This window comes from Chanos chanos, chromosome 10 (assembly GCF_902362185.1).
Source record: "Chanos chanos chromosome 10, fChaCha1.1, whole genome shotgun sequence".
In the NCBI taxonomy this organism is placed as follows: domain Eukaryota; kingdom Metazoa; phylum Chordata; class Actinopteri; order Gonorynchiformes; family Chanidae; genus Chanos; species Chanos chanos.
In genome coordinates, this window is record NC_044504.1 from 14,229,445 (window position 1) to 14,247,546 (window position 18,102).

General features: G+C 38.5%; 1 protein-coding gene across 1 annotated transcript in view; it reads right to left on the reverse strand.

The window, feature by feature from the left end:
• Positions 1–18,102, reverse strand: part of alk (ALK receptor tyrosine kinase) — a 252,098-nt gene that overhangs the window by 152,671 nt on the left and 81,325 nt on the right. Inside the window, exon 3 of the mRNA XM_030786739.1 lies at positions 3,434–3,511. Coding sequence (XP_030642599.1) covers positions 3,434–3,511 — 78 coding nt within the window. The remainder of the gene's footprint in view (positions 1–3,433; positions 3,512–18,102) is intronic.

Here is an 18,102-nt window from a genome sequence, read left to right on the forward strand (position 1 = left end):
CCCTTCTACCCACTCCTCTTTCATCTCAGCCATCTCACCTCATCTCTCACCTCGACACTGTTCTGCAGAGAGCTTTCTTCTGTTAGGAGCATATTGAAGGTTTGCAAACCACACTACAACTGATGCCAAATTATACTCAGTTATTTGGATCAACTGAATTATTATTATTATTATTATTATTATTATTATTATTATTTTGGTTTTTTTGGCAGTGTTGATAGTGATTGATTTTGAAAAGCACATTTATCACAAAATACAAATCACAGAGTAACACATTTTAACTTCATATCCAATGGAAGACTGAATTTTTTTTTCCCCCCACCAGTCTTTCAGAAGACACGTATGGGAGTTGTCAGATTATATTAAACGATCTGTTAATGCATTTAGAGGTGTCATTTTACAGGCTTCTTTATCAGTCATTTTGCCAGAGGAACTCCTGTTAGTACAGCAGTGGAACATCAGTTTAGGAAATGTGTTTTCTCAATGTGTCTTTCCTGTTTGCTCCCAAACAGCAGCGATACGTCTGGGGCATGAATAATGACAGGAGCCAGAGATGGTGCCTGAACGTACAAGCTGGTCCACTCTGGACCCAGCATAAATCAGAAAGGAGCAGCACCATCAGAGCAACACCAATTACAGTGGCTCAAAGCGCCTAGTCAGAGCTGGTCGAGCCAGGGTCCCTATGTGTCAATCAAGGCTGGCGTTTCATAAACAGCCAGGTGACAGCTTTGTGCTAGCACATCGCAGAATTACAGCAGATAGCATAACCTTTTGACCCTCACAGCAGCCTCTGTGAGACGCTTATTTCTGTGCTAAGACCATCTCTTTTCTGATTTTTTTTCCTTCTTTTTTTCTTTCTTTCTTTTTTTTTTTCCCCAAAAGTACTGTGGAGCTGTGTCAAGAGGCCGCAAAGTGAGGCAACTTATCAGTCCGCCCACGTGAGGCAATTCTGGGAGCAGGCATTATTTCCACATCCATACAGGAACAAATCTCTGAAAGTACTCAAGCACATTCCGAAAGAAATTCAAACAGCTTCAATAAAAACATACGTTGCAGCGAATTTGATTTTTATTGTTAGCAACCACCTTGACTGACCTCATTCCTGATCATAAGGTCTGCTGTGGCAATCTGTGTTTTCAAATTAAAAACAGAGAATCTCAGGGCTGGCACATCAGTACGCTAATATTTGATATTTCAGTATTCGGATTGTATTCATTTTGGTACAGAGGCTGCCTAAAAAGTATCAGTACTAAGTTTAGTCATGCGTGCCTTATTGGTAAGTGAAAATCTTTTCCTCTTGTGTCCCCTGTAAATTGAAGTCTGGACATTATTTGAACAAAATTATATGAACAAATTGTAAATTGTATATGGTAACTGCATGTTAAATACACCAACAGCACCTTGCCAAGAAAACACATTTAACTAGGCTGCAAGTGCAACCATGTCAGTAATCAAATTCTTCAACGGCATCAATTTCTACAGACATCCAAGCACTACACTATGCTGATGAGTAGATAATTTTCTGTAATTTTTGACAGGTAGTCATTTCAAACTTTTTTAAAGAAATTTTAATTATTCTGCACCATCCGTCTTTCATCTGTAAGTCCTGTGATGTACTGGGGTGCTGAAGTGCTGATATCTAAAAGCATGTATATTATTTGTCATAGCTTATGAATAATGCGTGAGTGATTAAAGGAGTGAGATAGCTCAGCGTAAGGCTAGATATACAAGACAGCACAGTATATATCCATGATCATTTTAAAGGTAAGGGAGAGATGGCGAGGACAGTAAACCTATAAAGGAAACTCTGTGAAAAAAGCGAAAAATATTGTTCATCAAATGCATACATTTGCTTGATCAAAGTCTAATTATTGTTGCCATGTCTAGTTAACATCTGTCAGTAGAAAACTATCAATCCACAGCTCTTTCATAATTGAAATCAAACAAATTGAAATCAAACGACACACATGTGGATTCATAACTGATACATGTTCACATGATGGGGAATTTTATTAGTCAATCTTTACACTAAAATTGATAATAGGAAGTGATATAATAATACTCTCAACATTTGACTCTCTCTCTCTCTCTCTCTCTCTCTCTCTCTCTCTCTCTCTCTCTCTCTCTCTCACACACACACATAAACACACACACACACTAACTTAAACTCACTCAGTAAAACTCAAGGTTTTTACTAGCCTGACTTATAATAATATATTAGTACTAGAATACATTCATGCACAAATATCCACAAACTCTCTTTCCCTCTCTCTCTTTCTCTCTTCAGAAACAGAACAGTGATGCAGGCGGTAATTCTGAGTATATTTATGACTAAAGCAGAAATCAACATGCCAGCAGACCACCATGCTGACTGGAGGGCAGAGAAACATAATGTGTGTGTGTGAGGAAGACTGCAAATGCTTGCAAACGTGGCCTGCCTTAGGCTAGTTATGGAGGGGAGAGCTGATGGCTAGTGGTCTCTTTCATCCACCATGTACTATTAACTATGGTGACCTAGGACTGACAAACAAAATTGCATATTACACAACAAAAATACTAAAATAATAGATACAAATAAATTGAGATTACATAGCAATAAGTGTTAATGTTTACTGATTGTTTTATGATGTGTTTACTTGTTTCCTGTTTTTTTTTTTTGTTTGTTTGTTTGTTTGTTTGTTTCGGTCCTTTAGCAATTTATTTTCTAGCCATTTCCTTTGTTTATCTGCTGTATTTTACTCTTGCATTTCTTTCATATGTTTGTGTTTCCTAAATTAATTTTATTCTTTTATTTTGCATTTGACAGCTCTGGTATCCGAGTTTTCTAAATTTTCTAAAGTTTTCTAAAGGTCTCAGTTCATTTACATTGCAGTTCTGATTTGCTGTAATCATAAGACAATTACTGAGAAAAAAAAGAAAGAAAAAAAAAAAAACTATTGAACTCTGACATGTATATCATCTTACAATTATAGTTTGGAATATGATAACACAGCAGAAAAAAAAAAATGAATTTAAGCACTAGCACCTAAGTCAAGTTGAACAAAGACTTTGCCATCAGAGGAACAGTACAAAGGCCATGTTCAAACAGATTACCATCTTTCACTTTGTAGTTCACTTGCCCTAAGAAAGTTTTTGTGAGATATTCACTTTTATGGATTTTAAGATGTCTCAGGTTACCTTGTCTTCTGTTTTTTTTTTTTTTTTTTCTTTTTTTTTATTATTTTAAAGTTAGAGCTTTAAACGTATGCACTGATCAGTCTGACCGCTAATGTCACCAAGAGTCCCAGACGGTCGAAATCTATGAAAGCAAAGAATGAATGAGACTTTGACGTTAATGTGTGCTGACAATAATGCTCCCTGCATGCATCACATCTCATAAGGCTTGAGCCTTTGTGTCTGTGAAGCTGAGGGGACTTGACGGAGGTTTTCTCACCCAACATCGGTGTTGTCTCCTCGGGGAAACCAAGCTCGTCCTCTGCTGTCCAGGAGAAGTTCCAGTAGCCCTGAGGGACTCTTCCACCCTGAGCTGAGGACTCACCTGCAGTGAAAATAAATAAATAAATACAAACTGTTGTAAAAAATGACACCACAGTTGTCCATGATTTCTTAAGTGGGACCAAGAACCAACTCCATGTGGAACAAAATCGTGCTTCCCTGCTGGGAAAATTGTTATTTCTAGAAAACAGTAGAAATTTTCTATTCATAAAAAAGAATTTTTTTTTGTTTTTTTTTCTCTTTTCAATTTACTCTATTTATAAAACTATACAGGAGGAGGCCCTAACTGGCCCTAACTAGCCAACTGGTGTTCAGATATATTTTGGGGGAAGCATTTAAACCTAAGTTTAATTATTTCAATCAGTCACTTTGACTTTGACTCTTGGCACTGCAAAAAATGATCCAATTTTGTTTATCTAATTACCTTATTTTCATTACAGGAATGAAACAAAGACCACATTAAATAAGTTAAACCAAATATTTTTAAAGAAAAGTTGTCTTATCTCTATTTGTGTGATTAGAGTCTTGGTGTGCATGTTGGTATCTAGAGCCTTTTTTTACAACTCTCTCTACTGACTCACATAAATTTATTGTCTTTTCCTTATTGTTTAAATGTTGGGTCTGTCGCACTTAGTGTTTTTTTGTTTTAGTTTTTTTTTTTTTTTTGGACTGTTTAATTTCATTACCCAATACTGATTGTCTCTGTGGTGTGCTTTCTCCTCCAAATCTGTGCTCTTTATTTTGTATTGGCTCATCCAAGTAACCAAGTAACACAAATGTCCAAGTAACTACACAAACTACCCTTTTCCAATCTCAGAGAAACATTTGAAAAATCAGTTAAGTTGTATTTACTTTTTGTGCTTTTTTGTTTGAATGTTATGCTCCACTTTCATTTCAGTTTAAATGGTGCTTTATGTTGCTGTTCTAAACCATTTTTATCTTTGTTCTGCAAAATGCTCAGTTGTATTCACAGAGTCAGTGAATTCTTACACACAGTAATAATAAAAAATAAAAGTGAACAATATGTATTGCAATCCCCTCACTTAACTGCAGACAGAATTACACATAGATTGCATGTCTAATCATCCGACGTACCTCTCCTAGTGTTTGTACTAGATCAAAGCTTGAATGGTAAGTTCCTACAGTGCTGCTTGAGGTATTACCACAGAGTCCTAAAACATATAGATACTCCTAGACAGTACTTCAGCCATCCATGAATGACTGCAGAAAGCTGCTCTGTTAACTTTGGCTTTTTCAGAAAGGTCTATGTGGGTTTGTGATTGACTACCAATACAAGTGCAATTACAAAAAGGACGGGTTTCTTTGAGTTCACTGTGACCCAGCTAGACTACTATCCTACATCTGAGGCAGCCTAATTAATAAACAGCACAGATTAGTTTAGGAGTAAGTGAAAAGCTGTTTGGCCTGGCAATCTGGCTAGCCAGTGTGTTAAAACCTGCCAAGGGTCATTCTCTTTGCTCATAGAAAGTAATGAGGAAGGGGTTCAGACCAATACTTTAAGGCCTCAGAGGAGCACAGGTGTAGCCAGACCCTTTAATCATTTCAAATGATCACTAAGAGAAGATCAATAGTAAACACAGCCCAGCTTTCATAGGCAGTGAGAAAAGTTAACTGTGAGTCTGTTTCGGGATGTTGCTCACCATTAGTCTGTTCACCTCTCCCCAGAAGACTCTAAGTGTCTGTAGTATCCAAGACAAGGAGAACTCTAACTTTATTTATCTGAGTTTTGATGACTTCATTCATTCATTTTTTCTCACTTCATACTCCTTATCATTTAGCCTTCTCTTTCTCTCTCTCTCTCTCTCTCTCTCTCTCTCTCTCAAGTTTCAAATTTTCTATAACAGAGAAACAGAAAGAAATAAGTGCATGTATTTGTACATATATGTCTGCTTGAGTGTTGTCACTTTATTATCATAATTATCTTATATCTCCTCTTTGCTGTGTTTTAAATATGCATCTTTTGAAAGCTCGCCAAGACAATATTTCTGAAATCCTGGAGCAACTCCCTAGTCCCCTCATCTCCCATCCCCATCTGTTGTTCAGAGATGTCCCTTTTTCATCACGTAGCTGCCCAGTGCTTGGCTGCCTTCATCCATGAAACTGTAGAAATTCTCCATCATGTGATCAATGAGGCCCAAAGAGTAGCCAGCAAGCCCCTCACTCCCACTCCACATCGCCACACATCCCTTTAGAGCTCCAATCTCCTGCCCACTCAGCCAGAACTGCCTTTCTCTCCCACTTTCTCTCCAAATAAATGAATGCTGCTCAACACAAAACATAGCGATGTGGCGGAGGGAAGTCACGTTTGATGGGACATGATGTAGTCTCCACTCATGGGCTTTGTTTGGCACTGGCGCCATGATCCTGAAATAAATTCAGTTAGCTGTGACAGGCTGGAAAGGGAGTGTCATTTGGGGGCTCAGCTCATATCAGGCTGCTTCCTAAATGCCAGACAACAGAGCTGAGCATGTGCCTTAGGTATTTGTGGATATATAAGCCAGACTTCATTCATGCCTGTCCGTACTTGTGTTGGAACAAGTAAAAAATATATTCACAATACATATCACATACATATGTATTTTCAGTGTAAAATGTATATATGTTGCTTGCAAATATGTGCAAAAAAAAAAAGGTTTCAAGATATAATGTGCTGCCCAAAGGGGGAAAAAAAAGTTTGGTGTTATTCCGCAATTGAAACCATTGAAAATCAGAAATTAGCTGCTATTGTTCCACATCTGGAAGAGACAAAACTATCAAAATGAGAAAGGACACAGACAATGATTTATTGCTATAAGGGAATTCACAATTCAGGATGATTGCTTCATTTTTCAGTCAAAGTTGAAAAAAGTGCACGAGAAAAAAAAAAAACAAAAAAAAAACAAAAGCCTGTGTGTGTGTGTCTGTGACATAAAGAGGGAGAAAGAAAGAAAGAAAGAAAAAAAGAAAGAGATTGAGAGAGAGAGAGAGAGAGAGAGAGACAGAGAGAGAGAGAGAGAGAGCGAGAGATTAAAGCTTGTAGACTACAAGTATGTGCATGTGGGGGCAATCACACAACCTCTTCCATGACTTAATTCTTTTCTCATCATCCTTTGACAGCAAAACATACAAGTCACAGCTCCAGTTTCAGTTTGTGTTAATTAAGATTAAATGGGGATACATACATTAAGGGTTCTAACAAATCGATTAACTGTCCACACATGGCAGTGGACTGATAATTCTTGTCAAAATCTACAAACATGAAAAGAAACAAAAGAGAAATGGTCAGATCTGAATTAAATTCTGTAGCTACCACAAAGGCACACACTGATTTCAATCAGCCATATCCTTTCGTGCAACCAATGCGAGTTCTTCAGCACTCTGCTCACGTTCCATGGCCCGCTCTGTGCCACAGATCATATGACCCCTGCATGCACACCTGATTGCAGGCGGACTCTTGACAGTGCGCTGAGATTACAAATGACTAAAATGCAGTGACTAAACCATGATATTAAGTGAAAGGTGAGGGACTACGTATTCGTTCACCATGAACAACAACTTGTGCTCTACTGATCCAAAGTATGAGCATAGCAGGCACTGTTGCATCTTCCACATATGTACATAGGCCTTGGACAAATCACCTTTTTTAGCTGAATGTCATAAACTTGTTGCTTAATGTATTGTCACCACAAACTCCAAAAGAAACCTAAGTATTACCTAGTTTGGGGATTTAATATGAATAAAGATTTTGTAGAGAGCCTTTTTTTTTTTTCTTTTTGTACATGTTTATTTTATATTTATGTATGTGTAAACTTGCCCCCAACTTTGAACACTTGAAAGATATCCATATTCTGCCTTCATAACAAGAGGAGATGTTTGAATAATCGGCAGCTAACAGCTTTCAAACCTTTTGCAGTTTGAATCCACTTATCTTAGCAAACAAATGAAAAGGAAAATAAATAAATAAATAAAAATGCTTTGAGCAATGCTGTGGTCAGTTCTCTGTAAATCTGGCATGTTGGGCATTTGAGTATTTGGATGACACCCATATATCAAATACTCACAGATTCACATAATAAATATTCTATCAAATGTTTAATTCTAAAAGCCTGTACCCCTGGAACTCTGGGTAATTTGGCATGCATTTTGAGTCTTGAGATGTGGCTCTGTCCACAGCCCTATATTGTTTAGAACGTTGTACAGAGAAAGTATCGGACTGTATAACTCAGTTTTCAAAGGTGCCAAATTAGCCATTGTCACATCATGACATTTCCTAAAAAACTATGGTTTTGTAATTAATTTTTGCTCAATATTAACTGGACTTTTGACAATCTAATCCATTTAAAAGTGTACAAACACAACCTAATCAGATCGCTGTGAAATGGTGATGTCACATACCAATACAAGTGTACCATGGGGATTCTAGAAAAATCTGTGCATTCCAGCTTTTCAGTCTTTCACTCGATTTTGCACCATCTTTCAGTAACACGCTGGACTTAAATAGCTTACCTAGAGAATTGTAAGTCTTTCACAAAATATCAACCAGTTTGATGTGTGGGTAAAAGGTCATGGCCATTAGCACTCTTGGCCCTGTAATAGGTTTTGAGGAATCTTTTATGACCATGGTGAAGTGGAGGAAAGGAGGTGACATCTTCCGTACAATACCCCAGTCATACCTGAGATGACAGAATCAATTTGGTCAAACAGAAAGGTACCCCCACATTGTACTTTAGAGACCACTTCTCACAAAACACTTTCTGTTCTCTCATATTATTCTCAAACCAGAGCCAATGTGAGGCTTTTAAGGCTTAGCAGAACAAGAAGAATGAGCAATTTCTTTGACTTACAAGAACATCTACTCTAATGTCTGCATAATGAGAGACTATTTTCAGATTGTTCCCCAATGATTTCAGTTTTCACATTTTCTCCCTCTTTTTTAGTGTAACTGCATCTAAGCATTCAGTTGTTATCAAAACAATTATTATGTTCCCACTTGTTTTGAACAATTATCCTCAGCTCATGTACAAATATAGAAACAAACAGGTAATCAAGAATATTTTTCGTGTGTATTATGTGTCATGCAGTGTGTGTACTGAATAAATCCTGTTCTGGACAGAATTCTGCTTTGTTCTATAAATGTGCCTTGATTTGTCATTGTATACTGAGAGGCTAAAAACAAGGTGAACACAGTGTGTCACCACAACTGGACAGCCAGTTGGATAAAGTTTTGTGATATCCATCTCTGTCACTCTGTCACTCATTAACTGCTAAGGACCACTTAGCAGTTAATGAGTGGCTGAGGGTTAGGACTGAGCAAAGGCAGGCAGTGATGAAATTAAGGAAGCTATTCTGACATTTGATGTGGCCTTAATCTTATAACACTGGAACCAAAGCAGTAAAATTTTTGCAAAATTTTCAATGGACACAATGTAGAAACTCCACCAAGTCTTTCTGATAATATGACTTACAGCTTGCTCACAGATGTTGTGGGTATTGCCACCGTATAACAAAAGAGTACCCCCCCCCCCCCCCCCCCCCCCCCCCCCCCCCCCCCCACCCCTTAATTCACTCAAACTATTTGGAAACTGTTGAAAATCAAAGGTGAAATGGATTATTTTGATGTGAGTTTCTGTATTTTTGGAGCTTTGCTTATAGGTGCATTTCCTGTGGCTCAGTTTGCCTCTGATCTTGTGTGAGTAATATCAGAAATTGGCATTCTGGTTCTGCCTGAGTTCTTACCAGCAGGCAGAGGCAACAGACCATCAGAACCATCAGAAGCTCTAGCAGGTACATTACATACTCAACTGATTTGACATCTGAATGATTTTCATCGTCAAAGTGATCATTACCTACAATGAGGAAGGTGATGATGATGATTATGATGAGGAGGAGGAGGAGGAGGAGGAAGAGGAGGAGAAGGATGGTAATGTTCATTCTGGTATTGATGGTGACATAGACATTTCCCACCTCCTCTGAACTGATGCAACACCTACAAAAAGACAACTAGTTCACTTTTTTTGTACAACAGTGTCATCTCAAGTGGAGAGCTTTGCACAACATTCACATTATCAAATGGAGCAGCTAATTCATCTCTGAGTCAAACTACTGATGTGTTATGCTCAAGTTTAGGCCTGGATTACTTATTTAATTGGGGTAAAATGCCTTCAACTACTAACCTACACAAACAGTCTTTATCAATAAAAACATAAGGTCCAGCACATGTGGATGACCTTATTATATAACAATAAATGTTTGTTGACATAGAATTAGGTGGATAACTAGTATGAACAGATATTGATCTATTGTGCTGAAAATCAAAACATGAAGTTTAAGAGATCAACGAGTAAGATCCCTCTACACATCTTTTTAAACAGTCAGTGGAGTCCAGCTGAGTTTACCACTGATCCTACCAGGTAAAAACTGTATCTGCCTATGAAGACAAGTTCACCAAAAAAAAAAAGAATTAATTAGCAAGTAATGATCCAATATTTAATGTATGTTTTGATGAAGTGCATTTTGGCTCTGGCAGAACTGCCTATCTAAATGGAAATGAGAAATTCTCTGGATTCATATTTTGTAAATAGCTCTGCAAACGTTACTACTACATTTCCAATAAATATAAATCATTTTTGGAAGTTTTATTCCCAGGAGTCACAGACTGACTTTTTTCAATTAATTTCATGTCAGGCTAGTGTGAATGTTTAGAGCTAAACTAGTCTTATGACATCAACAGTTGGGTGGCTCAGACTACAGGTCAAGGTTATCTATTCTTAATGAAATTTCTGTGTAAAATGGAAGATGCTTCTCCTGATTAGAATTCATATCAGTACAGACAGGCTTTGACAAAAGGCATCATGATTTTCACTGCACAAAATCAGGAGAACTCTTGTATTTGGTCTTCTAACTTATCATTAATAGGTCTTATTTTTCTATAGGTCCTTTTATTTAATAAATCTATAATTGGCTTTATTTCGTATCAGCAATGAGTTTGCAAGGCATTCTGAATACTCTCAACAGAAATTTTGTGTATCAGAATCCGTTTTCAAAGCAGTGGTCTCTTTGGAGGAACTAATCTATCTGTCCACTCTAACATCTTCAGTCATCTCATTTCCATTTTTACAGTTCAGCTTTGTCTTTTGCAATAAAAAAAGCCATTTTCTTGACCCAAAGTTCTGACACAGGGGCACTGTGCATGGCTGTTGCATTCAGAACACGGACGTGCAAACACTATCCATCAATAAGGAGATGGCAGTGTATGAAAGTAGACGTGATTTAGCGCTACGCCTCTCTGCTTCTGCTATAATCGGGGAGTTAATGCAATACGGGCCAGCTTTTAAAAGTGAAGCAGCACTTCATAAATCTGAAGCGCTGCTTTGACCTCCACCCCCCCCCCCCCCCCCCCCCCTCTCTCTCTCTCCCTCTCTCTCTCTCTCTCTTACTCACTCTGTCTCCTCTAGCACATACATGACAAAAGCCACTAAATCACAGTCATCACAGGAGGTCGGAATCCCCATGCAACACAGCACACAACACGACTCAACACAAAATATAACACATATCTTCTCTCTCTCTCTCTCTCTCTCTCTCTCTCTCTCTCTCTCTCTTTCTGTTTTTCACTCTCAGTCTTTCGTTTACTCACATTCAGTCACTCAATATCTGCAAAAACAAACAAATAAAAAAAAAAGAGAGAGAGAGAGAAAGAGAGAGAGAGAATCTCCTACATATCCTCTGAGACTGCTGGTATTGATCTGTTGGCGGATCTGTGTCTCATTATTGATTAATGTGTGCTGAATTTGCATCTAACTATATGGGCCCCTAAAATGATGGAGAATCCCATTATAGTGAAATCATGTCTCCCTCCCCCCATAAAAGTGAGCGACCCTGTTATCCCAATGACAGAGCAGGAGGGACAGGTAGTTCTCCAATAATTATTCAGTGGTCAGTATTTATCATGAAGGTTGAAACTGTTTTTAAAGCAAAAACTAAAACAGAAGCATAGCATGCATGTGGTTTCACTCAATCCTTTTTAAAACAATAACATCAGAGAATGAAAGAAACAACAGACCATTTGTGTGAGATCTGCAGATAATCAAACCTCAGTCCAGGAGGTATAAAGATACAACAAATGCACAATAAAGAATGCAGGATTGTTTATTTGTTGTGATACAACATGAATGCACAGCAATACACATAAAAGACAGTGAATCCACACAGCAATGCTGATCAATGTATGATAAGATAAATATAAAATAACAGCTTCACACAAACACAAACATACACATATACACACCTGCCCACTCATCTACACACACGCGCACGCACACACACACACAATACAACATAGCAATATGAAAGCAATAAATTCCAAATTACAGAAGCCACAACAGATTGGTGAGTTGTTATATTAAGTGGAATTTTTTTGTATAAGGATAGTGCCAAAAACAATCATTGAGGAGATCTAGAGATGTACAATCCATTGGCCCCTGGGGATTTGATCTGTTCTCTGACTGTAGGGATAAGGAGTCAAGCTATCCACTGTCATCAGTCAAAAGCCTCATATTTACTCCCTTTAACAGAGCCCGAACTGCGGAGCTGACCTTGTACACCCAAGATGTGCTGATGATGGAAGTGCCTTCATTCCTGACATTATTCCTATAGTTTCTTATCTCAGTCTCTTCCATGCTGTACAAGGCTACAAAGTACTCCAGTCGTCCATTTGAGCCCTGTCCCTTGGCTCACATATTTAAAGCTCAGAGAGAATGTGTGGGTGAAAATGGACTCACACGTACACAAATACACGCACGCACGCACACACACGCACGCACGCACGCACACGCACAGGGACTCGCACACGCACACGCACACTGCGTGTGTGTGTGTGTGTGTGTGTGTGTGTGTGTGTCTGTAATTCTGTGACATATTTTCCTGTTCTCCTTTTATCACACTGAGTGTGTTAGTATGGCACAATCTCTTCTTTCCCTGCAGTGGTGCATATGTTTGCTGTCTTCCTCTGCTAAATGACTTGAAAGGCTATACTTCAAGAGTATTTGTGACAAATGTTGGTCAAACAGACAAGAGTGCTATTGTGCTGTCCTTGTGCAACAGTTCAGGACTTTTTTTTCAGCACAGTTTCAAAAAACAAACAAAAACATTTGCTTGTATCAGTTAGGTCAAAACCAAATGTATTTTGGATACTTTTTCTCCGTCATGTCCTCCACAGAAGCATTAGGGCTATCTATTTTTTCTGTGTAATGCGAGTCCAACATTTTGAAAATCACACAAATACATGTCAGCACTCACCTCAAGAAACCTTTACTTGTAAAAAAGGATTGCAGTCTGTGGCACCAATTTCCTCCAAACGAAAATGTAATTTAACCAAAGGTTAAAAGACACAATAGCTGAGGTGGATCTCATCATGTTTTGAATGTACTGGAAGTGATGATGCATGTCAGGTAGGCTACAACACAATGGTGGAATGGTGGCGTGAAGTAAACTTAAACATTGGAACAGCAGTTGAGTTCCAGTCTTGAAGAACCAAATGTAAGCAAAGATTTATTCAGGCTGCTGGTGTCAGGCCAGACTCTGAATGAACGAGTGCATTTCTAAACATGCGTTCCTCACTCGCACTGGACAAATCCAGTTAGACAATTTGGTTAGTCTAAACCTTGGTTTGTACATGTTTTAAACCTGTTATTTGCATTATGTGCAAACCTTTGCATACAGCAAGGCTTTCTTCATGGTGTGTCATTTGTTATATCTCTCTACAGAAGGCCAACCAGTCAACTAATCATTGTTTGAGTGGCACTGGGCCTCTCCTGTGTAAAGCTATAATTTTCACATGAGCATTTGGTATAAGTAGGCTTTGTGACCTGGAGATATGCCTATAATCCATGATCAACTATACAGCAAGGAAAACATTAGTATAGACCAGGTTTAACACTATGTGGATAGTGTATGGTTTGATATTATATCAATGGGATAGACACATCTATTAATACACCATAGACTTCTCTTACTCATTCCTTACATTGTCGCTCTGTCTCTGGAAAAATCTTTCTCTTTCTCTGCCCTTTTTCTTACTTCATTCTTCACCTATCGGCCAAGGACTCATTAATCATGTCTGAGGCTTGTACGCCACTGGCAGGATGACATACAGTAATGGTCACCCTGCTGTGGCTTTACACCTCAGACCTCAGTTCCCTGGTCTCTGCCGTAAAGCATGCAGGAACTGCCCTGTCTCTGACCCCTCCACATCCTCAGTGTCACACCACATGCAGTATCACCTGTCACTCCATCATTCACAGATGTTATCTCACCCTGCACCCCATCACGTGCACAAACACAAGCATGCATGTATGCACGCATGTTCACAGACACAAACACATACATATATACATGCACGCGCAAGCGTGCACACACACACACACACACACACATGCGAGCGCACACACACACACACACACACACACACACACACACATATAAATGGATGCAAATGCATACACACACAAAACATAAACACAAATGGACAAAGATGCACACCCACAAACAATATAAACAATAGAACAAAAATGTACAATGCAAACACTCTCACATATACACACAAATGGATGTATGTACACAGACATGCAGAAAGGGGTGCACCTATAGGTACACAACCATACACACACACACACACACACACACACACACACACACACACCCTCTTGTCCGTCTTACTTACATCTTACGTTTTTCCTTATGTCCTGGCTGCCCTCTCTTCAGTCAGTGCATTGCTGTGATGCAGCAGGAAGCACAGAGGGCCGTGGTTCATTTGTAATCTCACCGCAGTGGGGCTGAAAATGCCACCTAAGCGCCGACACTCCAGTGATTAAGGTGATATTGACGACTGAATTAATTCATGATTGCCTTGTATGGGACAGCCTCAAGATTCTCACCAAATAAATGCATGCAATTCACCCTCTAAAGATTTTCCCTCTCGCTATTCAACTCTCTCTCTTTCCCTTTTTTTCTCTCCATACCTCTCTCTCTCTCTCTCTCTCTCTCATTCAGATTTGACATTGTCTTTCACCCTACCTTGCACACTGAATTATTCTTAACCTTACCTAAGGGAATGTGATTTTTGCTGTGGGTCCTATTTAGTGCAGTGTAAAATGATCAGAAATGGAGCAAGTCCTATCAAATGTTGTGTCACAATGACTTCAGTGGTGTTTTTCACCTTGGCTGGGACAGCTGCTCTACTTCATAATGAAGACTGTAGTAACAGGTGTTGTACAATGATAATTGAAAAACATGACACAGCGTTGCTCTCAGCCATGTGTCACATCCAAAAGCTTCAGACTGTCAGCTGGCATCAGTAAGACCCCGTCAGGCAGCTGATGCAAACAGCAGGAATGTCTTTGTGCTTTGTGCTTTACCTGGCAACCAGTAACATTGCCCTCCACAACCATGATTGTCTGAAAAGGAGCACTTTCTGTTGGCTGCCATCTGAATACAAAATTAGACATGCCTTGCTAAAACACACACACACACACACACACACACACACACACACACGCGCGCACACACACACACACAAACTTAAAAGCAATCTGCAAAGAGCTAAAAGAAAGAGGACAGGGCTGATAGCCTAACTTTTCTTTCTCCTTATTCCTGTCATTACAGCCAAGGGACCATTGTTTGCTGCCAAGCCCTCTCACAAATGCAGAAATGGCTCTTTATCATAATTGAACCTTTTGGTGAGCTCACGTTCTATTCCAGACAGAGTAAGGACCAAGGTAAGGAAAGAGTGGGGCATCTCTGAGCTTTTGTGCCTGTTCATTCCATAAAAGCAATGTGATGTCCTGAAAGACAATAATGCCAAGAGGCCTTGTTAGAGATTTTTAGGTTATAAAGATGTTACTCTAAAGCATTCTGTCCCTGATGTTTTGAATTTCTATTCGATGCTATCATTTTTTGAGTTGTTTCATGCAAATCCAGAACATATTGGCAATTTAAGTGTACATATATAAACACTGATATTGAATAATATCAGAATTAGAAGTATAATTAGAGTAATTCATTCATTTCTATAATACCCTACCCAAAATGTGAAGCTCTTACTGACCAGGTGTGCATAAACAGCAGTATTCTGTTATTGATGAGAATATTTGAGGGTCCTGACCATAATACTACTCATTTAAACGTATTATTTTGATTATTATAACTGTAAACTTTAGGGGTGATGTAATTGTTTTAATTAAATAAGATAACATACACGTAATATTCCTCTATTATTGGAACACCGAATAGACTAAGAACATTTTTGAGAACACCTCTGCAACCAGAAAATAAAATTTGTTCATGCAAAAGTCTCTTTCACAAAAACAGGTATGTCTTGAGGTGTTACACAGCACACCCCAGTCATGTATCTTCATAGAACTTAATTACTCTCTATGAATGCAAGGAAGTTGCTCAGATTATGGGCATAATGTGTGCATGTAAATAAAACAAACCATATGTGTTTCAGTATGTTTAACTATGTCTAGGGGTGTTACAAAGAATTTCTTTTATTATCATTTCTTTATTTGGGCACTTCTTTTTCCACTCTCTCTATTCACTAGCTGTTCAAGCTCTCTCCGCTCAAAACTGCACAAACATTTCACACCCTATTTTGTGCTCTGTGTGATAGAAGCTACATTCAGACCTGTCAGATCCAAACCCAAGTCAAGTTTTCCTGTGGGTGATACTGCTGTATACTCCAGCTCTCTGTCACTTTCTCAATGTTTCTAATCAGGGGGCAGTAGAAGAGGTGACAGACAGAGGGAAATCAAGACAGAAAAGGAAGAAAAGGAAGGAGATGAAACAGAAGACTGAACAAGGTCACAGAAAAACAAAATGAAATTGCACATGAAATGAAAGAAAAAAAAGGGCATGTTTTAGTTTGGCTTTAAATACAGATTAAAAGACATAAAAAATGAAGGCAGTAAGAGAACTTGGCGTGGACTGAGCTTCAGAGATCTGAAGCTCATATGATTCTTTTGGGGTAAGAGGTTCATAGAGGTCCATGGCCAAAGAAATGCTCAGCAAATAGACGAAGAGAAGTCAAAATATGAGACGACCAGGATGTGTGCTCTTACCCGATATTTCATCAACCGTGTTTTAAACTGGTTAGAGCAGTGGAGCTGTGGATCGGATGTCTTAGATTCTCACATTAGGGTTTTAAAATAGCATATTTCTCTGACAGTTTCCAGAGAGCTTTGACTGCCATATATGGAAGAAAATATCCCTAATATACGTTGACCGGAAAAGGGTATGCAACAGACACAGGGGGAGAAACAGGGAGAAAGAGCTAAAAACCCAAAGAGAACCTTAATGGTTGTTCCATACCTTTGCAGCAAAGTAATAAGAGCGTATGAATGGCACAAATTTGTCTTACTGTAATGCATTCTGATGACACTGTAACAACTGAGAGTGCTCTGTCCACCTGTTATTATTCTGCCAAATTCTTTTACTTGGAGGTAATATTCTTCCTAAAAGGCTTTGAGAGTATATGTGATGAATTTAAATCATCATTGCCTTCTCTTCTGGCTTAAAAAGCTTCATGAATCATTAATGCTTGAAGTGAATCTGTTCTATCCGTATTAAGAAAATAAACAAAGAAAATAGCATTGCAGGAGGTGAGAGGTTGGGGAAACGCTATGCAAAATAGACTGAACCAAAATCGCATTATTGAAAGAAATATAGTGAAGTTTGCGGTTAACTGAAATGTAATATGTTCTAAACAGGTAGGAAACAGGTAGTGTGGCTGTGAAAGAGGCCCACTGAAAGCATTTCAGGGTAGTTGTCAATTCAGTTCAATTCTTGCTGCATATCAATGAGGTACTCCGCTATTTGTGAATTACACAAAGTAATTCATAATTCATCATGGATTGTGTCTTTACATAGTGCATGAACATCTGTACCCTTATAAGTGACATGAAAAGGAACTTTTAAAGTGTGGAAAAAAGGGGTGTGCCAAACTGCATGGATCAAAAGGTTACCCAATCACAGACTACAGAGAGGCACTGGACTGACCATAGTTAAATTCATTGCACCAATTTGGCCAAAATGTATACTCTAGTTGTCTATAAAAGTACAAAAGTTGAGAATAAAAAAGAAAAAAAAATCGAATTTCAACACTGAAAAGGCAATACAATTATTAACGAAGCATCAATACAGCAGCATTTTTTCTCATACCCTTTAATATGGACAATTTTTGGACTATATTTAAAAAGACATAAATAAAACAGGTGGAAATTGCTAGCCGAGTGAATCTGAAGCAGCAGAGGGGGATGGACCTTGCCAGTGACTGTGCTGACAATTAGAATGCAGCTTGCATTTGTAGCACCATATGTAAAAAGCCGACAAAATTAAAGAAATTAATCACACTACGTTTGCTCTGTTACACATCCGCAGTCATGATTTATCGCATGAATGTATTGTAGGAAATGAGCAGATTTATAAAATGTTCCTCTCGAAAAAGTTTTTTTTTTTTTTTTTTCAAGTTTCAGTGACATTAACAGGGACACAGATTGTGGCTCAAATTGTCTAGCAGAAGATAAAATGAGGGAAATTGTGGTTATTAAAGCA